Source organism: Pelobates fuscus, chromosome 5 (assembly GCF_036172605.1).
Source record: "Pelobates fuscus isolate aPelFus1 chromosome 5, aPelFus1.pri, whole genome shotgun sequence".
NCBI lineage: Eukaryota > Metazoa > Chordata > Amphibia > Anura > Pelobatidae > Pelobates > Pelobates fuscus.
Genome location: NC_086321.1, coordinates 95,021,184 through 95,048,714, shown reverse-complemented (window position 1 = coordinate 95,048,714; position 27,531 = coordinate 95,021,184). Strand labels below are relative to the sequence as shown.

The 27,531-nt window shown below is 38.9% G+C and overlaps 1 protein-coding gene across 1 annotated transcript in view; it reads left to right on the top strand.

The window, feature by feature from the left end:
• ADAMTS6 (ADAM metallopeptidase with thrombospondin type 1 motif 6) overlaps positions 1-27,531 on the top strand; it is a 249,235-nt gene that overhangs the window by 117,122 nt on the left and 104,582 nt on the right. Inside the window, exons 9-10 of the mRNA XM_063454066.1 lie at positions 16,837-16,983; positions 25,166-25,307. Of these exons, the coding sequence (XP_063310136.1) occupies positions 16,837-16,983; positions 25,166-25,307 (289 nt within the window). The remainder of the gene's footprint in view (positions 1-16,836; positions 16,984-25,165; positions 25,308-27,531) is intronic.

The window sequence follows — 27,531 nt, the reverse complement described above, 5'->3', positions numbered from 1 at the left end:
TTAGTAAGTCATTTCAGTTTGAGCCAAACCGGTTAGTGAGATGCAGATCGTAGTCTCGATTGAAATTTCCAGATCTCACATTTGATTCCTGAGACCTAAATTGTGTGGTGTTACTTTTATCAAATTCTTCTTTTTTATACGATGTGAGATATTTATATCAGATATAGATTTTTAGCTTTGTTTTATACGAATGTTAGTTGTACAGCACCGCGGAGTACGTTGGCTCTTTATAATAGTAATGATGCTAACATCTTGTTCTGTTAGACCTCATAAACGGTAGCCAAAAGGCTCTGTTACTGGTCCTCAATGAAACCCTAACATGGGATTATATTACATTTGGTTACCTGTATTACAACATTTAGAAACTTTATTTATCTGGTTACATGTACTAGAACATTTAAAAACATTATGTATACTAGAACTTATAAATAATATTAATCGGATCACCTGCATTCAGACTAAGGAAGTGTAAAAAAAGGTTTCTCCAAGCACGATGACCACTTCATTGATTTGAAGTGGTCATGGTGCCTTTAAGTCTGTATGAGCAGTGTTTCGATATGAAATGCTGCACATACAGAGTTAACCCCTCGGCTGCCAAAGATGTATTAACACCGCTAACAGCTTTGCACAGAATGTCGGTAATTGGCTTTGAGTGATCAGTGACTCACAGTCAATGAATGAGAACCCCGCAGCTCATGTACCCCTGCAGAAGCTGAGCGCATGTCACTGGACCATTGGATCCTGGCGGGGACCCTAGTAATGGGGCAAGCTGTTGCTAAACCAGGAACCGGGCCAGGGTACTCCTCCTGTACTCCTTGCAACATAACCACTACAGCGGGCTGTAGTGGTTACAATGCTTAAATTGACCCTTTAACGTTAACAAATAAGTACTTACTAATCAGAGTGTTGTTAGTATTTTTTCCTTTTCAATAAAAAAAATAAATCATAATAAATACATTTTTTTTTTAAATTTGTTTTTGCTTCCCAAGCACTACCAAGCCTCAATAAGCAAACCAGTAACCAACCTCATGCTGATGATTTGCAGTAACAATGAAACAGCTGCCCATGAGTGGTTTACTGGCTTTGCATCTTTTCCTAAGTTTCAAAGCTGTTGTATACAGCAAACACAGACTGAAATGAATCCATGTTTAAAATGGAATGAGGCAAAAATGTGATTCTTTGTTAAACTAATTTGCATATACTCACCCAGAATCCTTTGCGGTACTAACATCACTGTAAATTTGTTATTTCTGTGGGAAAAGCAAGTCTTATGGCTTGACTGGTGTGCAGATTTTTGTTTAACATTGTATCAACTATCCACAGACTTCAGGTGGGAGGGGTTTTCAATCACAATTTTCCCCACCATAACCTTTTTGGTTTTGCTTTTGCATATTTACATATACATATACACACACAAATTAAAGCTATTTTTGCACCCTGACTGACCATGCATTAAAAATAAATGGACAATGTGCTTTTGAAATGCTATATTGTGCAAGTGATCTTTCCTGTGCATGATTGTGTTCACAATTTATCACTGTGCAGTTATTTTCGCTTGGTTTTGGATTGTTTTGGTGCAAAGGAAGAACATTGGATGTACTTTTTAATATTTCATTTTTTACAAGCACTAATCATTGTTCCGATTATTTTTTTTATTTGGGGACGGCGTGTAAAAGCCCCCTATGTATCATGAAAGCAATTCACAACAATGCACTGTCTAGTAAATCATTCTCCTTGTCTCAATTTACCCAGCTATTTAAAGCACCGTTATAAATATTACAATAAATGAAAGTAGCAAGAGGCTGCATTGAGTGATTATGGCCAATACAGACACCCTCCCCCCAGCACACACACATTCCTGGTTTGCAATTAGTGCAACTTGTTTAGTGTTTTCCTTTTATTACCCGTCCCCAAGCTTCTAATGCAACTTTTGTACTATCCAATCTTTTAATAATTTGACACATTTTATTTCCCTATTTGTAGTGTAAGACTGAACATACTCGCATCAGATCTATAAAAGTAATTTGGAAACACATAAATAACTTATAGCCGTTAATTACACAACGTGCAATAAATAATCATTTATGGTTGCGTATGTGTTTAGATCTTCATACTTTGCGTCCCTTTAATGTTATAATGGTTAAGTGTGGTTGAACGTAAGCCTGTAGTGTTAGAAAATTCAGGCTGTGACATGCAAAACTGTTTTTCTATTTTTCTTCACTAAATAAAAAAGTTTGATATTGTCCTCCTATGTAGTCTAGTACAATTGCTACAACGTCAATAAAGCTGTGTCAAAAAAAGCCCTCAAGGACACTGCGCACAGTAGAATAGATTTTTTTTTTTTTTTTAAAAGGACATTATGAAATCAGCTTGTGGACGTTTATATAGAATGTCTGAGCAGAGTACCACACAGGAAGCTGTCAAGGAGTTACTAAATGGGATCATGTTGCAGAGACAGAGGAATTAGAAAGCACTTTACTGAAAGGTGGGCGTTGTAAATGTTATAGGGTCCACAGGGTGCCCCGTGAAAACTGGAGGACGCAGACACAGTGGGGTGTAATATTTTTGTAAGCAGCTCCCAGCAATGTATTTAATTTAGGGTGATTGATTTATTACATTTACACCAAAGGTGATTGTATTTGTATTGGGACAATGGCCTTTGGGTGTGAATGCAAATGGGAAAGTATAAACAGGAATACCACATCTGAGATTGTCATTGTTACAATGTGCAAATTGATTTTTTTCCCCTTAAACGTGAAGCCTATAATTTATGCCAGGGAAATTAAGATGAACAGAAATGAGTGGTATGTAGGACCCAGCTTAAACTGTCTTTCTAAATAGAGATACATTAAATGTATAATGCACACTCTTAAGAGGATTAAGACTTATGGGTAGGTTCCAGGTCTGTGATATGATTTAAGTTGCTATTTATGCTCAGATGCGTTCAGTTTAAACAGCAATGTTAACACTACCCAGAAAGTGTTATTTAAAAAACATTCCCACAAAGCAAAAATGTTGCTGTTCCCAGTCCTTACTGTTTTTGCCTCTCGTACCTGGGTTAAATTGTGCTGCATTGTTTTATGATCTGTTATATATATTCGACACAAGTTTAAAAAAAAAAAATATGCTTTCTACGTCACTGACAATGCCCTTTCAAAAGATAAATGGGTAGGAAGATGGATGCAGTAACAGGTAGTATAAGGCAGTGCGCGTACACTAGAGCCCCCTGCTAGTTCTGTTGTAGTGGATGTGTTTTCAAATTTAGGAATGCCTAATATAGAACTCTACCCGACCATGGCCTATTCATTCATGCACTTTGAGTTTCTACAGATTCAGTGTCATTATATGGAGACATGCTGGTGACTTCAGCCATTGATGGCATCAATTGACATAAATGGGGTGGGGGGATAAAAGCCTTTGAAGCTAGTCATGTATGCTGAAGCTTCTAAAACCTTTGAAAAAGTTATGAGTGGGTCAAAGTAGTCCCTATTTTTTTTCCAAGTGTAACATTTAACCAAACAATAGCAAATACAAATAATAACACTAGATCATTTTAATACGGAGGGATTCTTTTAAAAAAATATTCTCAAAACACGCTCAATAAAACATAATAAATAGTATGTAATTCAATACATGTACAAAATAAGGGGAAACATTGCTTAAATTACATCAAACACTGATAAACCCGAACGTAATAGGCACAAATCACACATTCAATTACCCCCATTCAAATGGGAGGAAGGGACTAAAAGGGACAAACTCTTTAAGTATAACAAAAAAATAAAAAGACAATAAAATATGTACAGAAGAGCTTTATTGAGATGGTATTAAAAAAGTGTTCAAGTGCCTTTTGCAATTCCAAATGTCTGATTGCACTCCCTATTAACTTCTAGAGGTAATTATACAACAATCCTAACAATTAACAACATGCCAACATGCACTCAAAGCCTTACTCAATTTAGATATTTAAAAGCACTGGTGAAATCTAATAGCTAGCCCTGCATTCTATTGTGCAAATACATTGTGGAATGTGTAATAGAATAAATTCATGAATTTATTCAATAATTAAATAATTAATTAGGCTATAGGTAGCTTTTACATGACTTGTGACACAACAACATTCAAGGGACTATCAACCCCCCCTCCAAAAAAAAACTTGCCCACTATCCCAAATCTCTTTGCACATTTAAATAACTGGATTTTTTTTCCATCACTCCAATGGCCATTAAAGTGTAAGCTCACCTGCCACATAAAGGCAAAACCTGATGGGACTACTATACAATAAATAAATTGTAAAGCATATTAGGGTCAATATTTTACTACAATAACTGCACATTTAGATAGCAGGTTGCAAAAACTTTCGAAATTTAGGGAAACTTGATTGGCGACAGAAAATTTGAGAATTACAATAATAGCTGGAGGACAACCTCTTGAAAGCAAAAGCAGTAAAGCTAATTAATTAAAATTCCTAGTCAAGCTTTTTCACCCATTAATCCAGCAGAGCTGCAACATTTTGACACACTCCGGTGCCTTTCTCAAGCCATCGTTACACTTAGCTTAAGAAGGTTTTCAATTCATCATGTGGACCAATTTCAAGTTCAACTCAACATTTCAAACCAAAGTGGGCTCTTGAAGAAGAGCAACGTTTTGGGTTTTGTCTGAGCTGGAGTAGTTCTTTTTTGAGCTGTATCGAAATCTTCCTGATTTCCAAGTGAAAAAACAGACTATAGTACATATGACCTATTGAATATTTAGTGGCTATATAAATATTAATAATTGCTTAATGGGATGGTTCTATAGCTGTCCTATGAATGCTGCTTCATTCAAGACATGTTCTGCAAGCTCTCTGCAATATTAAACATAATTTTTTAGCTCACTGCAGTATTAAACCTCCATCAAATAGTCAATTTAATTACGTCCCCGTTTCTAAAATGGAAAGTGTATTAACCTTTACAATCTTATCATCCAAGGTAATTTTAAATTAGTGTTTTCAAAGCAATGTGGTGGAAGAATGTTTCCTTTGTGCTTCAACCTTCTTGAAAACGTATTGAACAAGAGGTGGCTGTAAGCACAGCAGGAAACGAGGAGTGCGCAGCTAAATGGCTTCTCCTACTGTGCTGAAAATATCACATGCACATCAAATATTGTGGCATGTTCTGTCAAATTGTAAAACCTGTAATTTGCTTAATCAGCAATTATCTGGTGATGCAAAATGCTTCTCTATTAACCTCAATGTAACTACATTTTCTATGTTTTCTTAAGTTTACTTTTAAGTATGTGCTAGAATGTAAAACTTGACATTTTTAATGCCCACAAAATATTTACTGGCTGAGATTTGGCACGGGTACTCAGTGGCCATTTTATAAAGTGTGCTAATGTATAAAAAAAAAAAAAATAATTAAAAAAACCCAGTAAATCTTGTGTCTGGTAAAATATATTTAAAAGGTTATTCTAAGATGAGAATTCAAATATAATTAGAATTTAAGGCCAAAGTAACAAAACTATACTGTCAGTTTGTGTACTCTGGCCTTAAATGTAAAATTCACTCTGATTTCACTTTGAAGTCTCATTTTAGTAAATAATCCTAGTAGGTATACACCCTAACATCAGAATGGAGGAGACACGTGATTCAAGATTGTTGGTGGGTGATGCAGTGGCTTGAGCATCTCACAATGCATTTACTCTCTGGAATTTATACACACTATAGTCTACAAAGTCTAAAGAAAATGGTTTAATAAATAAAACCACAACAACCAGATTATGACAGATGTCATTGCCTGACTCACAAATCTGAATTTCTGCTAAAATATTTGGTGTAAACCTCATGTATCCTTCCTCCTCTAGTGTGTCAGTAGTACCAGCAAGAGGTGGTTGTGTAATCACACAGAGAAGGATGTATTTACAGATAATATGCACTTTAATGCCAATTGAGTATAATCTGACTGTGTAAACACTGCATTTCTTTATATCATCACTCTTCTAAAAGGATAATGCACCAAAACAGGATTAAGACTATCTAACCAAATAGTTGCCTGTTTTTGTGGTAAAGCTATTTCATTTCATGCCGGTTCCACAAACAGTACGTGTTCAGATTACTGCAATAGTCTACACCAGTGTTCCTCAACCCAGTCCTCATTGACCAACAGCAGTCCAGGATTTATGTGTGTCCCTGTTTTATTCCAACAGAGATACTGACAAAACCTGGACTGTTGGTGGTCCATGAGGACTGGTTTGGGGAACACTGGTCTACACAGTACCCAGATATCAATACATCTTTGATATTTCACGTTTACATTCTATGAGAGGTGTTAGAATAGTTAGATTGAATGTGAATGTTTGTCTGGAAATCTGCAGGAATTGCTTGTTGTTATTGAGAATGCTGGGGCCAAAATCTTTAAGGCATGTGTCAATAGCTTTGTTGAATTTGGATCATGAAGAACTCTGGATGTATTTTAGGCAAAGGGAGATCCTACCTTCAGACAGATAAAATACCTTATAAAGTGCATTTTTTAATTCAGATTGGAGATCACAAATTTAACAAAATATTGTGTCCACCTCAGCTAAAAAAATAAATAAAAATAAGCTGCCATAGAAGGTTGTTCCATGCCAATTTCCACATGGAATGTCTTAGCATCTGTCTGCTGAACTCACACAGATTTCGAGCAATAGATCAGATGTGCCTAACCACAAATAATTAGTTCAACCTTTTCAGTCTCATTAGCGTGGAGCTGGTTTAATGGCTGCATGGAATAATTGTCAGCACTGCATACCTCCCAGGCGTTCATCTTCAGGAGAGACAGACACTCTAAATCCTTCTGTCCATTTTTTTCAATCCTGGAGGATCCTTCTTTTTCTAGAATGATAGACTATTTGGTTCAAATTAAATTATAGAAAAACTCAAACACAGCATTGAATTGCACAATCTACTTTTGCTAAAGAAAAAAGCAAAACAAACTATTAGTTTTTAACAGTAGGACACCTTTTACATACCAAAAACAAAATAAACTGGAACACCAGTCATCAAACAAAATATTCAATAGTGAGCCATTTCTATTTCTGAAACATACAAAAGTATATATAAAAAACGTGTCTACGGTAATTGGTTTAAACTGCAATGTGTTTGTGAAAATCAAATATTTAGATTTTGTACTTTTTGATACAGCCAAAACAACATCCGGTCACATCCTAACACAAAATTGCGCCCTTCTGGCCATTTGAAATGCTGGGGAGACTATTTTAGTATTATTTTATTTTAATTCTGTAAAATCAAAACATTTGCTGTATATTTTGTAACTTGACCCCCAAGCTTGCTTTCCCCTTTTCTCGACTGAGAATCCACTTTATTCAGTAAACAGTCAATAGAGGTGAATTTTAAATAGAATTTTCAAAATAAATGACAAGTTGGGAATATAGCTCCCAACTATATAACTATAGCTATAATTATAACTATATATAACTGTTTAGTGAATATGTTGTTCTCTCTTGTTATTCTTTCTTTGTCTGTATTTATCTATATCATTAAATCAATAGATTGTATAGATTATTTCTACACTTAAAGCAATTACATGTATTTTTGCATTTTTCTGATGAGTACAGTTCTAAAATACACTACATTGTAGCTACAATATTTTACTATTATTATTATTATGAGGTTTGGCACAACAGAAATTTTTGGTTTGTCTAAATGAACTCAGATGAAAATGAATGTTTGTACATCTGAACTGAATGGTATCCAATGGGCTGCTCCATTCGGATAAAATTCAGACATTATTTTCAGATCTGAATTTAATTCGTGGCATTGACATGATGCGATCTGTGGCTGCACCTTGCAGCTGTTTCCAGTAATGCCTTAAACTGGTACCCTTATGTGGGATTGCCATATCTAAGGATAACAACACAAATCCTCCCTCATGCCCGTATTCACCAATGGCTGCTTGCTGTCATAATAGAGGCTAGTGACTGGGCAGCTGTTGCTATTGTTGGCAGGTGGGGACTCTAAATAATAACCATGGACGACCTATTAGTTGCCACACCATGGTGGCACGGGGGACCTGTGTCATTAGCTGCCCAGTTGCTAGTCTTTTGCCACAGTGAAGCAGCTACTGGCAAGCCCCACACCCATGACATCACAGAAGATCTCAATTTGATGTCAATTGATTTAGTCCTTCACCCATGGCATTAGTTGAGGGGGGCATGGGGGAATTTAGGAAGAGTTCCCCGCTGCTTTTATTTAAATAATCAAGGAAGGACCTGTAACCTCCTCCATGTAATTAAATGAACTAACAAACTAATTGGATTAGCAACATTTTGTCCAACAAGCAATTTGGTCTTTGGCTTATCTTGTATTTTGAATTCCGCCATTTGTCTTTCAGAAGAAAGGCTGCATTGGCCGAAAGTCACATGAAGGCGTATTTGGCCAAGAATGAATGGCAAAGTCTAGTTATTACTATTAAATAGCAGCTTAGTTCTAAGATGCCCTCTAAGATGTGCAGCAAAATGGTCTCAGCTTAGAAAGTAACACATTATTACAGTTATTCAGAAGCTGCTATTACAGTGTTACTAGTGGCCACAATCCTAACAGCTATTCCTTATGCTCCAGGAATATACAAGGACCACATAAAAACATCCGGATTACATTTCTGTACATATGAAGTGTTGTGTCCTATTTTCACCTTACAAAGACCCAGTCATTCATTTTCTTGCTTGTGCGAATAATTACAACCTGCCTGTATATCTACTTACGCGGTGAATTTGATTATTATGTCTCGTGTCTGTTTCTGTTATAAAAACATACTAGTTCTGTAAATGTGAAGAAAATTCTTTTTTGGGGGTTTCAGCCAGTATGATTTATTGCCTAAGTAGACTGAAATGTCATAAATGCAAGGCTTAGAAAAACACTTTTGGTTTTTGTGATGTGGTTCATTTTGCACTAAATGAGAATTGCGTATCGCTTGGAAACCGATTTTTCAAGGATGCATGTTCAAGAGCCTAAATTCATTTGTATTACATTGTACTAGTCTACAGGCGACTGTAAAATCACTACATAGCAGACTTAATTCATCTCTATTCATGTATTCTTCTTTACATTCATTCAATATATTTGCAATATTATATACATATATGTGTGTTCAAATAAAAACCTTAAAGATGAATTGTTACTTTCCAGGATTTTCAATCTAATATCACCATTATTTAACTTATTTAACACGTTTATTGTAGCAGGTGTGAAAAATAAAATTAAAGGATCACTATAGTGTCAGGAAAACAAACTCGTTTTCCTGACACTATATAACCCTTAGGTCCCCCCCCCCCACCCTCAGGGTCCACCTCCCGCTGTGTTGAAGGGGTTAAAACCCCTTCAACCACTTCCCTTTATCCAGCGCCGGGCTCCCTCGCCGCTGGTGACCTCTCCTCCCCCGCCGACTCGGGAGCGGAATGCGCATGCGCGGCAAGAGCCGCACGCACATTCAAACAATGTATGCCATGTCTATGCCTTCGATTGTCGGGTGGTATGTAATTCAATTATAACATAAAACTGTTCAAGTGAAATTCCAATATACTTTGCCTCAGTAAAGTTGCTGTCTCCCAACCTATATGTTGTATAATGATTTTACCACAGTTACAATCCTGCTGTTTCATGTTAATTTGTAGCATTTGTGCAATTGTTGTGTTGAACTGATCTCGCTATTTTAAAGCAGTTTGGATCTGGGTCAGATAGTAAGAGTAGATTGACAGTGATCCTAAATACTGAAACATGAATGACTTTCATCCTTTCATACTAAATTCAAAACATCATATTTCAGAAATGATTTAGGCATCTTTAATTTTTTCAAGTTTTCTTTAATATTCCGTGGGAGATTCTCTAATAATTACAAGATGATATTATAGGTATCAGGTAGATCATAGAACATGTTTCTTCTTCAGAGCTTCATTTTTAGGTGCTATTTAATCAGTGGATGAATGACAGTGGGTTCAAACACATTCTATGTTTCACTGATGTGTAATATGGCACTACAGATGTTTGTGTGGTACATTTTCCTTCAGCAACATGAGAGATGGAATTCTCAAACAGCTGCTTTGCCAATTGATCAAAATGACATACCGCATGTAAAAAAAAAATGTTTTTTTCTGTATTGGCAGATGTTAATTTAAAGTAGCCTTTAACATTTTTTTGGAAAATATTGTGCCCTTTTTAACCCCTTAAGGACCAAACTTCTGGAATAAAAGGGAATCATGACATGTCACACATGTCATGTGTCCTTAAGGGGTTACAGGAGAACCAACACTTATCTAGAAATTGCAACGCTTAATAAAACCAGACCAGACAAGTCACAACACCTGATTTTTTTTCCTAATTTTCCCGATCACCTGATAGAACCGCTCTGTCACCTGCTGTTGGGAGAATTGAGAGAAAGTGCACCATAAATGTATTTAGAAGAGGAGAAAAAAAAACACAATATTAAAACCATAGAAGTTCTTCCATTAACAATTTCTCCTATTTTGCTTTTGAAAAACACTTAGATGAGGTTACTTTCTAAAATGAGAATTGTCAGGAATTTCGGAGTGAGAATTTAAAGTTAATTTCAAATTTTAGACTGAAATAGGAGAACTGAAGGCATAGGCGACTTGCAGAATGTTTCCAATCTAGCTATTTTGGCCTTAAATTTAAAATTCACTTTGAATTCCTGTCAACTCCAAAATAGCAAATAAGAACAGCACCTACCAAACACATAAAGGTGCAAGGAATCTGTTTCTGCCCAAACCAGTACATATTCTGGAAAGCATAAACATAAATTCCAGCACTTCATTTTAAAAGTAGTGTCCCTTATTCAGGTGTCCAAAGAGCAACGTTTCGATCCCCGCAACTGTATCAAGCTTGATTAAGACTGTTGCAGTAGTCGAAACGTTGCTGTGGTACACGTTGGGCACCTGATTTTAGGGACACTGCTTTTAAAAGGAAGTGCTGGAATTTGCTCAAGTAAATAACCCTGAATGTGTTTCTTATTGCAGTAGTATTGTTTTTAGATTGGTGCATAACTGAGGAAAAACTACAACAAAAAGAGGACATCTTAAATTAGAGGGACAAAGGTTTAAAAATAATATCAGGAAGTATTACTTTACAGAGAGGGTAGTGGATGCATGGAATAGCCTTCCAGCTGAAGTGGTAGAGGTTAACACAGTAAAGGAGTTTAAGCATGCGTGGGATAGGCATAAGGCTATCCTAACTATAAGATAAGGCCAGGGACTAATGAAAGTATTTAGAAAATTGGGCAGTTCTGGGGGGGCGGAGCTACGCAGGCAAGCAGCCCAGACGTGCTCAGCAAGAGCTCCCACGTCTGGAGCCAAAAAACAGGGTACTGTGCCCGAACGCCGACACCCACAGACTGCAGACTAGGATACCCGCAATCAGGGCAGGCTACTGCATCGGATGGTGCCACTCACAAGACCCGACATAGCCAAACCGACAAAACGAGTCTTGCGGCCTAAACGAGACCGTGTCACAGAGAGACTACCGCTCTCCGGACACACAAGTTGGCACAGAGACCGCGGCAAAACACTCCCCCCCCCAGGAACCGGTGGGGGTCATCCCGGTCCACATGTCACAGCCTCACCTGACTCACACCACTGGTTGGCCCCCACTACACACACAGTCAAACCACAGAATCAAGATGGCGGCGGCTGACCATGAGGTCGAGACACAGCAGCACAAATCACTGGAGCAGCGCCTGAATGACCTGTTCCGCAGATTCTGGCGTAAACTACAACGCAATGTAGTTCAAAACAGGCAGGCACAGAAAAGAAACTCACCTCCCAGGGGACAACAAGGACTAGGGAAGCAACCCAGATTAAAGCACCCAACCAGCGCAGTCCACCATCACTACCGCACATGTCACGCCGCAGAGACCAAAATGGGGACTTGCATACATATGTCTGCTTCTTGTGAGTGCAATTTCATCTGAGAAGAGTTTGTTCACTAAACAGCTTTATGAAATTACAGCTTCTATGATGACAGAAAACTGTAAATCTTTTTGTTAAATATACATTTTTGTTCCTTTTGTAGTAGTCTGTTTATTTTTTGCTGTTTGCTTTTTTCCCCCAACTGTACAGCACTGCAGAATATGTTGGCATGTTATAAACACTAATGATAATAACAATAACTATGTTTTTTGACTCAGATTGTTGGGCTAACTCACGCTCACCTTTCCAATTATCATCTTCTTCTTAGATTAAATGCAATTGATATTTATTATGTGTGTACATTCTGCATTACCAATGTAGCTGGAAATGTTGCTTGCAGTCAGGACCGGTGCAAGGATTTATTGGTACAGAGGTGAAGATAATTTTGGCGCCCCCCCCAAAGCTTCTTCACCTGTGTGCCTCTTTACCCACCTTTTGTTTCTTATCCCATTTTTTAAATGTCTTACCCCCTTTAGTGTATCTTATCCAATATGTTTCTACATTGTGTGTCTTACACCTCCCTTGTGTATCTCTTACAACCTCCCTTTGTGTGTCTTACTCCCCCCAACCCCTTGTGTGTCTCCTTCTCTCCCAGCCCCTTGTGCCTTTTACTCTTACCAGCTCCTTTGTGTGTTTCTCTTTTACCACCAGCCCGTATATCCCCCCATCCCCTCTGTGTCTCCTTTTCCTCTTCTCCAGCCCCTCTATGTCTGTCTCACCCCCAGCCCCTTTGTATTTCCACACCCAGGTCCTTCTGTGTGTGGCTTTCATCCCCAGCCCCTCTGGGGATGAACTTTCTCCCCCCTCATGTCCCTCTGCGTGTCTTTCTCCCAACTAAGGCCCCCCTGTGTGCCATTCTCCCCTTCATGTCCCTAAGTGTTCCTCTCTGCTCCCATCCATGTCCCTTAGTGTTCCTCTCCCCTCCCTCCCCTGTCCCTTAGTGTTTCTCTTCCCTCCCTTCCCTGAACCTTATTGTTATTCTGCCCTCCCTCCCCTGTCCCTTAGTGTTCCTCTACCCCCTTACCTTTCTCTTAGTGCCCCCCCATTTCCCTTAATGTTCCTCCCACCCCTTCTCTTAGTATTCCTCTCCCTTCTATTTTAGTGCTTCCCCCAGTGTTCCTTTTCTCTTCCCTCCCCTGTACCTTAGTGCCCCCCCTTAATGTTCCTCTCTCTCCCCCCTAATATTCCTCTCTCCTCCCTTTTTAGTGTTCTTTACCCCCTCCCCTGCCCCATACTGTTTTTTCCCACCCTCCCCCATAGTGTTCTTTCCACCTCCCCCATAGTGTTCTTTTCCCCTCTCCCATAGTGTTCTTCCCCCCTTCCCTCTCCCATAGTGTTCTCTCCCCCTTCCCTCTCCCATAGTGTTCATTTCCCCCCATCCCCTATCCCATAGTGTTCTTTACCCCTCCCCTATCCCATAGTGTTCCTTCCCCCCATCCCCGTCCCTTAGTGCTCCTCTCTCTCCCCCCCTTGATCCCTGGTGTGTCTCCTATCTTTCTTGTAGCGTGGCCTTCTCAGTGAGCACTTACTTTCAATCCAGCCGGGTACAGGAAACAGAAGTTCCTGTTCCGCGGTGCGCACTGCTCTGCTCAGCCACGCTACACAGAGTGACTGACAGGAGGGAGCGCTGTGCACCCACCTCCTGCCAGTCACTCTAATCTAGCGCCCCTTGGGCTGTTGCGCCCAAAGGCGGCCGCTTGTGCTGCCTTATGGACTCGCCAGCCCTTCTTGCAGTACATGCAAGTGACAGCCCCGGCATTTAAAGCCACTCACAAATGTTTTTACAACAATCCTGGGATGACACTCATAGCCATTTTGCACCATAAAAACTGGACTGAGCTGACATTGTTATGGTGTTTAGAGTGTCTCTTTAAGTGCACTTTTTTCTGCAAGTTATACAGGAATTATTTAGTGGAGGTTGCTTTTAGCATCTCTGATACAAAATTGTTTTCTCTGTTCTTCTCTCTCCCTCTCTCTCTCTCTCTCTCTGTCTCTCTCCCTCCCAAATGCAGGCTATTACTTAAGTGATGCATGGGATGTGTCCGGGGCACCTGTCACGTATGCTGATACACACATACCTAGTCCATGTAGTTTGTAGGGTCTACAGTAAATGGCCTAGATTGAGGATGTGGTGTACCTCTTGATAATTATATGTTTACTGCCTGAATTACTGATGTGGGCATGCAGATATAATCTGTGCTACTTCTAAGACATCTATACTTGTCTGTCTACTTGGTGCAACATAACGGCAGGATGTTATGACTGTAGTGGTAATGTTTTGTCTGGGAAAAACCAAATAACCAACCTTTAAATTTTAAAGCCCAAGGGAGAAATAGTACTGTCCACTTCCTAAGTTTTCTCCTGCGTAAAAGACCAGCGTTTTCAAAGGAGCTCCGTTTTATTTGTTAAATACTAGAGGGAGGGAACAGAGGATTATTCACTTGTATTGAAAGCCGACTTTCAATTCCAGCTTGGCAGAACTGGAAGTGGCTTCTAACTTTGCTGCTAGGACGTCATCTCACTGTGTACTAAATATTACTTATTTTACAGACATATTCAGCATTCATGTGTATTTAATCAGCCATTTATTTCTTTGTTACATTTCCATTTGTGTTTGTATCTGTATACAAACCTTTCATACATGTGGATTAGTGTAATAATAAATGCATGTGTTTGTGGTATTTTGGGATGATACAGCAAGTACTAATTATAATAATTAACGCCTGCAGTGGCCAGGTATTCACTAAAGAATAGTCTACCTGTTCACTTTTTATCCAGTGCAGTCCCAACAGGTACTGGCCCATGTTCTGAAATATGATGAAGATGAAAAAGGAAATCCCAGAAGAGTGTTAAAATAACCCAAAGTTCACTATAGGCATCAGGAGTGCTTAAAACAAGCCCCTACATTACAATTACGATAAAGGATTTTTTTTCCTACCACTTTCAGTGCCCAAAACTAGTTATAATAGTTATAATTTCATGTTATGTGGAGTTTCCTTTCCTCCATTAAACTTCAATAGTCGTGACCACCTGTTTAGCAGTCCATACTAGCATACATGTTTAGCATACATGGGTGAGGTACCTAATGTGGGGCATCAGTAAAGGTCTTAAAAAATCTTAGATTGGGAAATTGTCACTTGGCAAGGTAGTAGATGCTCTTTGCCTTTAGTGACTTATATTAGACAGTAGATTTTGGCTTTTTAGTGGTTTCCTGACTTTTCCTATCACTTTTTTTTAATGCATTCCCAATTACTCACTGAAAGAACTTCCTGTAACTAATAATGATGTGATGTCACATGAGTTTGCATCTTCTAAATACAATTCTGAAGAATAGAAATCTGAATAACTGAAGCTGTCGGAAGGATAGGTAAACTGGCGAAAGTGTGTGAGAAGGCAACTGGTCACCTGTTGCCTGCCTCTCATATTTTGTGAATGCCTGAAGTGTGCATTAAATGCTGGCACCTGTAGTCCTAGTCCTGGAACGCCTGATGCTTGCAGACTATGTACTTTGTCTTTGCCAGTAAGAAAGCATTTCTTGAGATTTGAAGAACTTAGACTCAACTTGGTATTTTAGAAATCTTAAAAAGAAATACACCCTCAAAAATAATTTAGCAGTAATTGCATTCACACAGCTTCCTTTCAGTAGGCATTTGGTATATTCTGGTATAAATTATACATTCGGTGGAGTAAGTTATCTTTCTTTTCTAGCACGCAGTGGCCAATGTTGTTCTAATTCAGGATTAGTTAGTGACAAATAGAATAATGACATTGCATTGCTTACAAAGAGTGTAAAAATTGCTCTTAATGACTTAATTGACACCAATGATGCAAAGGTCTGTAGGTCACCTTGAACCAACTACTCAAGCTACTCAATAATGAGTTTGATAAGCCAGAGGAATTAGAAGAGGAGAGTGTGGAGAGGACAGCAGCCCAGTATTTTCTCCGGCACCTAGTGTGCTCCTGCATCTTCTCTACCATCTACAAGTTCCTCTGTATCTGTTTTAGAATCATCTCATCCAATGGAAACAGTTGTGACATAATCTGCTGCCACTGACACAAGGAGCTCACCCACTCTCAATGTTACCCTCACCACTACCACCCCCATCAACTGTACCAGTGCCAAATATTTTCATTGGCATTAATCAACCAAGTACCAGGACAATAGAGTAGAGGCCATTGTTGTGATAGCTTTCACTGCCACCAATGCATATCCACCCGCATGAACATCAGCCATTAGGACTAATCCACCCGCAAAAACATTAACATTGGGACTAATGTATCACCCCAATGCAGCAAAGATTGAGAACGCTTTGAGTGCCTCCAAGAACACTGATTTGCAAAGTGTGTTTTGGGGCAGGTGGTGAGTATCGGAGAGTGAAAGGTTATCTCACAAGTACCAGTATGAAGCAACATCTGCAAAGATACTACAAGAACGTGTTACTGAGGGAAGACGCAAAACAAGAAAGTACTAGGGCAGGTCGCAGGTCCAATCTGATCCTGACCAGTTGTCACCACCTGCCATCAGTGCTACCTCCTCCACTACTACTACCACCTTAAGGCAGAGCTGATACGGCCAGTGCCAATATTATGCAATATTGTAGCCATTTTGCATATCAGCACAGTCATACTCTCTATTTTTCCTGCTGACTGACTGAATAGCCTTCCCATATTTTTTACGGTACCAAGCCAAACAGCTAGTTGAATTAAATTCTGTCGACCCAAAAAGTGGTTTCAAAAAAACTATTTTTCTTTTTCCTACACAAAATAAATCGTGTTTCTGAGTTCTAAAAAAATTCAAAAAAATTTGATCTAAAAATCATGGGACGAGTGTTGTATTTATTTGCTAATTTTTTTCTTTTTATGTCTCCTTTTCACTAGTTTTGGCATGAACCATGATGGAATTGGAAACACTTGTGGAACCAAAGGTCACGAAGTAGCAAAGTTAATGGCAGCTCACATTACATCCAACACTAACCCTTTCTCATGGTCAGCCTGTAGCCGGGAATATATCACTAGCTTTCTGGAGTAAGTATTTAGTGTTTCTTCTACTGAAGATTTTCAGATATTTTAATTACTACATTGTAAAACAAATTCACATCTTTTACCAATTACAGATTATTTTAATAGAACTCCGACAATGATTATGTCCTAGTTTGATAAAGCATAATATCGTTATTAAGTGGTGTAAATTTATACCTAATTGCCGAGTTGGAAATATGGGTAATTGGGAGAATTTCTCAAGTCAATTATTTGGATTTTAATTTAGCAAATTCATGTTTGCAGAGACATAAAATATATTATCTTTTTTAATTCAGTTTGAAAATGTGTAAATTAGTGACTAGGGTTTTTTTGTTTGTTTAATTGGTCTGTAGTATAATATGTGTTGGCACCCAATCATATGATTTGAATTTGTTACCTTAATTTGTCACTGGGTTCACTATACTGGAATTCGTCATGAACATCTTAAAACAAAATAGCCAAGATGAAAATTGTCTCAGTTGGAGAATTTTTCTAATTTTTCTAATTTTTTTTTTTTTACTTTGTATTCCTTGGTCAATTCCCATTAATTCTTAATTCAATGAATAACCATAACTTTGTTTGTAACTTATTTGTGGGAATAAAATTACTCACACTGGTTCTATTAGATCCCTTTAGAAAACTATGTACGGAGTTTGGAAAATCCTTCCATCTTTGTGAAATAATATTATGCCAAAACATGGGTGACTAGAGGGCAAAGACTGATGAATTAGCTGGCTGATGATCCAAAAATGTAGAACATAGCTTGTTCTGTAAAACCTTTTTTCATGTTTTTGGCAAGCGTGTTTATGTATCAGGATGAAATTATAAGTTTATATGGAAATATTTTAGAAACCATTTTAGTTTTGTATAAAGTACCCTAAGGACTCCTAAATTATTGTGTGCAGTAATTAGAATTTTACTGGCATGTCCATTGCTATTAAAAAAAAAAATTCCCCTTAAAATTTTTATTTGGTGCCAAATGACATTATATTAATCTCATTCTTTATGTATGTAATGGGCTCTATTCTTAGACAGCAGTACAAATAAAACATTTCCCACTGCAATATCACAAAAAAATTGGAGGAAAAGTGAAGAAGAGAGAAGTTATCTTACACAGTGGTTAAGAATCTTAGTGGTGTGAGTTTCCGAACTCATTACAATATGTAAACCCCCTGCATGGTAGGATGTATACTTGGAGTTCTATGTTCTCCTACACTTAGCCTTTGGGTCTCTTACACCCTTGTCTGCTCAGACCACAGGTCATTTACTTTGAGTCTGCCCGATTCCCCTAGTGCTGTGTTTCCCAAACCAGTCCTCAAGACCCACCAACAATCCAGGTTTTGTCAGCATATCCATTGGAAAAAAAAAGGGAAATAGATAAATCCTGTACTGTTGGTGGGCCACAAGGATTGGTTTTGAAACCACTGTCCTAGTAAAGTTGCTCACAGGATGTTCACTCCCCTTTGAGTCAATATCCATATATTTTGATGCCTAGGTCTCCTTCCTACAATCCCCAGTCTCTAATCCACATTCTTTTGGAAATTTCCTCGAAGTCTATTGGCCATCAATTTACAAATTTAAATTATTTTACCCTCAGTACTATGTCAAATACAATAACTCATGAGAGACTCTAGGTTGCTTTTCCTCTTTCCTCTGTTTCATCATTTCTATTGATTTCCTTTCTCTCTTCAACACCCTCTTTTCTATTATTATACCTGTGTTTACCCATAATATCTACCATGTTTTCATCCATCGTTTCCATTGATATCCTTCTCATGGGGATTTGTTCAGCAACAGCAGTTGAACGGGGAGATTATACAATACTGTCACATTTACTGCTGGTCTGATAGTAGTGTGTGAACAGACACATCTATATACCTCTTCTATAAGTCTATTGCTCATCCTACTTCTGCTTTATTAAGGCCATCCTGATGGAGGCTGCAGGAATAGGGTATTATATCCCATAATCTGCCCTGTTAGTAGCCGTGTCTTGTGAAGCAATGATAGCTTGCCTGTACTGGAAGAGGAATAGAGGTGTCACTTCTTTCATCAAATTATGACTTTTGAATGATATTGCTTCTTGGTACTTCAGGGCCACTTGTAAAACTTATAAATGTTGCTGTTTTCCCCACCTCCTAAATTCTCTTCTTACTGGCAAGTGGCAGACAGAAAACAGCTGTTTTCCCTGTGTTCTGGCACTGAATTGTGCTGAGACTGTCCAGTGAGCCGTCTCAGGACGATTCAGTGACAGTGATTTGTGCATGAGGACATAGGACCTGTGAAAATTGTCTTTGCTGCTGGGATATGCAGAGATAACTTTCTTCCTTACTGTCTTCAATGTATCTTTTTATCAACAGGTCTTTTCAAAGTTATTAATTTCTCGGTTTTGTATAAGGTATATATCTAACTAAGCATTAAGATTCACCCCTTAATTATACAAGTTCATGGTGATTCTAGGTTCTAGAATGAGGTTATGAACACATCAATACCATCTACTCCTCTTCTCAGGGGAGGGCTGGCAGCCTTAGGCCTGGGGGGCAAATCCAGTCTAGTGGCCCATTGCACCAAGAGGAGAGTAAAAACACCTTTCCCATGTGATTGAAAGTGTGTGTGTGTGGGGGGGGGGAGGGAGCAGTCACCTAAAAAGACAATCAATGACAGGCACACACACTTGCTGATTTGGCACACACTAAAAACACACACTCACTGACAGGCACACACACACACTCACTGACAGGCACACAGACACACACAGAAAGACACATTGTTACAGGCATACTGACTCAGACACACAGACATACTGACACACACAGGCATACTGGCTGACACAGACAAATTGGCACACACACAGAGACATACTTGCACACAGACATACTGACACACACACAGAGATACATACTGGTACTCACACAGAAACACACAGAAAGACACACTGTTACAGGCATACTGACTCAGACAGACAGACATACTGACACACACACACACAGGCATACTGGCTGACACACACAGACAAACTGGCACACACACAGAGACATACTTGCACACACATAGACAGACATACTGACACACACACAGACATACTGACGCACACACAGACATACTGACATACTGACGCACACACAGACATACTGACATACTGACGCACACACACACACACAGACATACTGACATACTCACTGACACAGACATACTGACACACACAGACATACTCATACACACAGACATACTCATACACACACACCCAAACTTTACACTTTTAAAACCAGTGGACAGGGGCTGAGTAAGGGGACAGGGCTGTAGTGGGGGACAGGGGGTGGTAGTGGAGGGTATAAGCTGTAATTGGGGGTTTAGGAAATGTACGGGGGGGATAGGGGCTGAAGCAAGTTGATGGCTACAATTTGGGAAAGGGGCTGTGGTGTGGGTAATATGGGTTGCAATTGGGGGAGAGGAGCTGTAGTGGGGATGTTATGGGACTGTGGTGGGGGGCATGGGGCTGAGGAAGGGGGCAGGAGCTGAGAGGGGGGAAAGGAGCAGGGAAAGGGTGGGACAGGGGCTGAGGTAGGGGACAGGGGCTGAGGTAGGGGACAGGGGCTGAGGTAGGGGACAGGGGCTGAGGTAGGGGACAGGGGCTGAGGTGGGGACAGGGGCTGAGGTGGGGCCAGGGGCTGAGGTGGGGATAGGGGCTGAGGAGGGGACGGGCTGAGGTGGGGACAGGGGCTGAGATGGGGACAGGGGCTGAGATGGGGACAGGGGCTGAGATGGGGACAGGGGCTGAGGAGGGGACAGGGGCTGAGGAGGGGGGACAGGGGCTGAGGAGGGGGGACAGGGGCTGAGGTGGGGACAGGGGCTGACTAAGGGGACAGGGGCTGAGGAGAGGACAGGGGCTGACTAAGGGGACAGGGACTGAGGAGGGGACAGGGGCTGAGGAGGGGGGGGGCAGGGGCTGAGGAGGGGGGACAGGGGCTGAGGTGGGGACAGGGGCTGACTAAGGGGACAGGGCTGAGGAGAGGACCGGGGCTGACTAAGGGGACAGGGACTGAGGAGGGGACAGGGGCTGAGGAGGGGAATAAAAAAAAAACACTAAATTGTATTTCCCCCCTCCCTGAGTCTTACCTTAGGACAGGGAGGGGTGGGCAGCAGCCAGCAGCAGCCAGTGAAGTCTCCTCTCCTGATGATGTCAGGAGGAGGGGCCGTGACTTCCTCTGCTCTTCTCCCAGACTCCCCAGCGGTCCTGTGAGAAGAGCAGTGAAAGTCACGCCCCCTCCTCCTGACATCATCAGGAGAGGCCGGCCGATTCCACTGACTGCAGACTGCAGGAAGAGTGAGGTAAGTTGAAAAATCTGACTCCTCAGCCAGAAGCAGGGGATTCAGATTTTTCCTTTTTTTGCTGGGTGTGGGCGGCCCTGGGTTTAGGGCGGCCTGGGGGGCAATTGCCTCCCTGCCCCCCTTCCCAGCCCGCCCCTGCCTCTTCTTGCCAACAGCCAACAAGCATGTCCTGACATCTGATATGTTTTCTTTTTGTACCTAAGGCTCATCCTCATTCCATCTATCTATTCATATCTATTTATTTTGGCATTATCTATGCAAAACTGAGACCTATAAGTGAAGAGGAATGCTTACAGAACTTTTAGTGCCACTTGGAAGTATTTGAACCATGAATGATGTTAAACTAGGACATGTGAAAGACTTATGCACCCCTTCAATGTATAGCTTTTTTTTACATTTTTGAACTATACTCTTGTCCAGAAGCTATGTTTGTAATAACCATCAGCTGATAATGAAGTCTACAAAAGTTTGAGCAGAAACGCTCAATATTGATGTTGTACAGTGTATGGCGTGTGACTCTACAGCAGTGTCATGGAAAGACAATTTTCATGATGGCTGTGTATGAGCATTAGAAAATCTGCCCCATGATATGTACGCTGTTACACTGTACATATAATGTAAATACATGCCCTACATTGTTGTTGCTATTGCATAAACTGCGTTGCCACCGTACAGTTTTTGGCAGTTTGCTTTACCGCATAAGCTGAATTGAGAATCATGAGGTTTGTTTCAAGCACGCTAACTATAGAAAAATGAACAATCACTTTGACTTCCAAAACAAACAGTCACAGTCTGGATTTCATTCTCTCCTAAAGTTAAAAAAGAGAAAAAAAAACGCAAAAGGAAAGGTTGAGGGCAAACTTACCCTTAAGAGAAACTATTGTGGAAACCTAGACCATTATTTTAAAATTTAAGCATTTTAAAGACTAAACAGTCTTAATATACTGACATCCAAAACCTTGTTATTCATCTTAGTATCAACACTGCATTGTTCTAAGTATTTTTTTTTCTTTTGAGTTAAATTTATACACATGGAGATATATATACCGGTGTGTATATATATATATATATATATATATATATATATATATATATATATATATATTTCATATGTATGAAAATGCTTAAACCTGGAGTGCTAAACTTTGAATTCTGTAACAGGACTGTGCTTTAAGTAGACAGGTTTCTAGGGGGTCAGCTGTGGAGTTCTTCATATTTATTTTATTGCTATTTTATTACAAAGTATTCTACAATGGATCCACACATAATATATCTGATTGAAAACAACATTTTTACCATTTAAAAAATGATATTTTTAAAAATAAATTTAGTGAAATAGTTGATTAATAGCCAACAGTTATGCTCAGATAATTCAAACGGTCTCCCGAAAAATTTCAGAAACTGCTTTTGGAACCTAGTAAGAACGTTCTAAATGTTGCTGGCATGTGAAGTTATAACAATCTTCTATAGTTAATCTTTGTGCAGGGCAAGCATTAACCCAAAGGGCAGCTATATAGTCCACATAGTGGTAGTCTTCTCCCAAGTCACATAACTAAAATCAAGCTTAACACAGCTGAAATATAACGAGCTGAAAGTTGAAAGCAAACAGACAAAATAAAGGAAGGAGATACATAAATAAGGTAACTAAAGAGGACCTCTGTACATCGCTAATATGGTACACAGGGCATGAACTGGTCTTTGATCTGTGGAATAAACATCCGTCCTAAGGAGAACTTGAAGCTGGTACATGCTCCAAGCTGGAATGGACACCAGGATCTGATAAAGGTTTCAAACCAGGATACAAACAAGAATTGCCATAGAATACACTCAGCAGTGTAGGTGTTCAACTTGACAGCAGTGTTAATTTTGTCGACTAACAGTTTTAGTCAAATCTTAGTCGATTTAAACTAGACTAAAACTAAAACAATTCAGATGACTAAAATATGACTAAAACTAAAATGGCTTTTTAGTCGAAAGACTATGGCTAAAACTAAATTGAAATTTGCCGCCAAAATTAACACTACCCAGAGGGGATGTGAAGGGTTAAAAGAAGGTTTGGGAGCCAGACATCTAGAAGGGCTGGGGGGACTCAAAGAGACACAAAAGGGCAGGGGAAGGGGAAAAAGAGACAGATAGAGGGTTTAGGATTCTAACCATGTCGACTAAAATCAGATGAAAAAAATTGCATTTTTGTCAAAAGACTATGACTAAAACTAAATTGAAATGTGCCGCCACAATTAACACTAATTGACAGAAAATTCCATTTGTTGCTACTGAGACTTGTATACTACAGTTGTTTACCTAGGCCTTTATACAGTCTAATAAATATTATACAAAACTGAGCTGAGCTGGGTAGGGGCCATTTAACCAAATAATGTCATCTCCAGATTATTTTTTAGTAAGTAATTTACCGTATATTCTCGAGTATAAGTCAAGTTTTTCAGCACATTTTTTGTGCTGAAAAACCCCCACTCGACTTATGCTCAAGTCAATGTCTGTATTATGGCAACTTACATTGGGGGCTGGCAGAGAGCTGTTACTTACCTTTCCTGCAGCGCCTGTCAGCTCCCTTCTCCTCCGGTCCGGTCAGCTCCCTTCTCCTCCAGTGTAAGTGTGGGTTACCCGAGACTTACAGTGGAGCTGACAGGGGAGCTGACCGGACCGGCGCGGAGGAGAAGGGAGCTGACAGGAGCTGCAGGAAAGGTAAGTAAACGCTTCCTGCCATCCCCCCTCCTACACAGCCCATCCACTGGACCACCAGGGAATGAGAGCCCCCCTCCCTGGCCATGTATCAAGCAGGGAGGGGAGGACGAAAAAAATAAATACAAATTTAAATAATAAAATTAAATATTAATAATAATAATAATAATAATAATTAAAAAAATATATTAATAATATAACAAAAAAATAATATTAAAATAATCATAATTAAAAAATAATAATAAAAATACCCACCCCGCACCAAGGCTCTGCATCACACACACAAACACACACTGCATTCATACACACACACACACTGCATTCATACACACACACACACACTGCATTCACACACACACACACAACATTCATACACACACACTGCATTCATACACACACACACACACTGCATTCATACACACACACTGCATTCATACACACACTGCATTCATACACAGTGCACTCATACACACACACACACTACATTCATACACACACACTGCATTCATACACACACACACACTGCATTCATACACACACACTGCATTCATACACACACTGCATTCATACACACACTGCATTCATACACAGTGCACTCATACACACACACACACTGCATTCATACACACACACTGCACTCATACACACACTGCATCCATACACACACTGCACTCATACACACACACTGCATTCATACACACACACACACACACACTGCATTCATTATATACACACATGCAAATATTTAATTAATATAATTTTTTGGGGATCTAATTTTATTTAGAAATTTACCAGTAGCTGCTGCATTTCCCACCCTAGTCTTATACTCGAGTCAATAAGTTTTCCCAGTTTTTTGGAGTAAAATTAGGGGTCTCGACTTATATTCGGGTCGACTTATACTCGAGTATATACGGTATGTGGAATATGAAAGATGAATACTTGCTTTTACCACATATATACTTTATTCTTTGTAACATTGTAAAGTTGCTTGAGAAGTGCCCTGCTCACCTTTTGTTTCCATACATATCATTATTTTTATTAATTAGCTTTTTTGCATACTCATTGTAAACGTGTTAATTGCAGCAGAATGTGTTAGCGTTATATTAATGATAATAATAACAATTGTTTTTCTAAACTCTCTTGCACTTTTTTTGTTCAACAGTTCAGGACGTGGAACATGCCTAGATAATGAACCTCCAAAACGTGACTTTCTTTATCCCGCGGTGGCTCCAGGTCAGGTGTATGATGCCGATGAACAGTGCCGTTTTCAGTATGGAGCAACATCACGCCAATGTAAATATGGGGTAAGAAGTTCTTTATACTGAGTTTGTAGTTTATCAGCACTACAAAAAAACTAGTGTCTATTTAAAACAACACACTGCCTTAAAAATTTATATTTAAAGAGTGTATTTGTTTCCCCGTTTTAGCTTACTGGCTTCCCCATTTTTAATTTTTTTTAAAGTGTGCAGGACTCACCAATGTGAGAAACATTATGCTTTACATCAGGGGTTTCCAACCCATTCCTCAAGTACCCCCTACCAATTTAGGATTTAGGGATTACCCAGCTGTTTTTAGAAGGAAAACAAAAACACTTTAGACACAACAGGGTAATCCCTAAATGATGGACTGGTTGAGGACGCCAAAAATGAAGGCCATTGAAAATTTAAGGGCTGCATGATGAAGCGTCTCTAGTGGTTATCTGCTTGTCATGTCAACCACTAGAGGAGTGGTTTCGGAACCAATGCAATTTTCTGAAATGGCAATGCTCTACATTGTCTAAAATAAGGGATATATATGGTCTTTACAACTAAACCACTTAATTAATTGATTTTGCTGCTTCGAATGCCCCTTTAAGCTATTCTGTAATAATCAGATACTTAAAATATCGAATTCATTGGAGTTAATTAGATACTTTGTGTGCACAGTTTCCTGTCGTTGGACAATTAATGTAAGTTGACCTTTTCTGTTTTGATTATAATATAATATAAAATCATATAAAAATATAATAAATTTGTTACTGTGTTATCTGTTATCTGTTCAATGCGCAATGTTTCTGTATGACTTCTATTTTATGTAAAAACATATTTTCATATGTTTAAAATGTGTCCCTAGGATTAATTGCATTTTTGAGGTTGAATCCGTGATAACTTTTTTTTTTTAAACATCTTGAATGACAAAAGGATTTTATAACAAATGTGGCTCTCATGGATATTAAACACTTACTATTACCCTTATATTATGCCAGTAACTTTGTATCCGACTTTGTATTCAGTGTTTCCATTAATTTGATGAGTAGATATAGATTTCTCTAGCCAGTAGGACATATGTGGTTCAGCTTCTATTTCAGAAGTCTTGCCAATTGATTTTGCCTCGATTTTAATAAGCTTTCCAAACTATTCACTACTGTTTGAAAAACTTTACAAATGATTTCTTTGCAGAAGTCTCCATTAAATTTTATGTGAATATTTGTAGATAAATAATTTGGAACGTTTTCCGAACAGTATTGAATCATTTGCAAAGCATATTAAATTGAGGCCTTAGATTGCTAGCTCTTGGGGTGAGACCAATTGTTTGAAATGTTATATTATGTCTACTTGTGTAGATGATGACATCAACTGAGATGTAATTATTGCAGCGAGTTAGCATTATATTAAGTAAAAAAACTAAAAAAAAAAATATATATATATATTTTTTTTACTGGATAATATAATGCTGTAGTATTTTGAATTTGTCTGCAAGCCCATTCCAGTCAGTCTGAGACCCATTAATCATTTCCTCACTGTGATGAGAGATTCAGTACGGACAACGTAATATTTAAAACTCTCTTACACCCGGGTTTGTTTACTCTGCCGTCATTTCCACAAATCATTTCCTCTTTCAAAGAAATAGAATTACCATTTATTTCTCTGTCGCTTGACGATAGGACTGCCACAGTGAGCTTTCTAAGAAAGGAATTTTGATTCATCATGGGCTACAGTTTTTTTTTTTTTTTTTTACCTTTTTTTTTAATTAACTCTCTAAGGAACGAGAGTTATATACTCCAACATTAATTTTGGTATTTATACCTTTACAAAATATGTTTTAGAATGCTTATAAAAAGGGCAAGTTAACTTTTGACTTTCTAATAAATGCCCAGATTGGTAGTTGCTTTAATAATTTTTGTCTATCTTAAAGACAAGAGACGAGCATATATAATTTTAATCTCATATACCTAAATTGCTTTGTGCCACAAACATTTTGTCAAAGAGTAACTGATGACTTTAAATTTCTTTAAAAATCCCAAATCCAGGTGAGTTGAAAAGTTTTCTTTTTAATGATGTATCGATTTTAACCCCATGAGGAACATTTACAGTTCTATGAGGCCCTGCTAATGTTCATTCATAATAAAATGTTTATAGTCAGTGAAACTCTAAGCACTATAATCACTTCATCTCATTGAAGTGGTTGGAGGTCATTGAGTCCCCAATCATTGTCCCAAACAAATGATTTCACACTAAATCAGGTCCCTGGAACCCCTATCTCTGATCT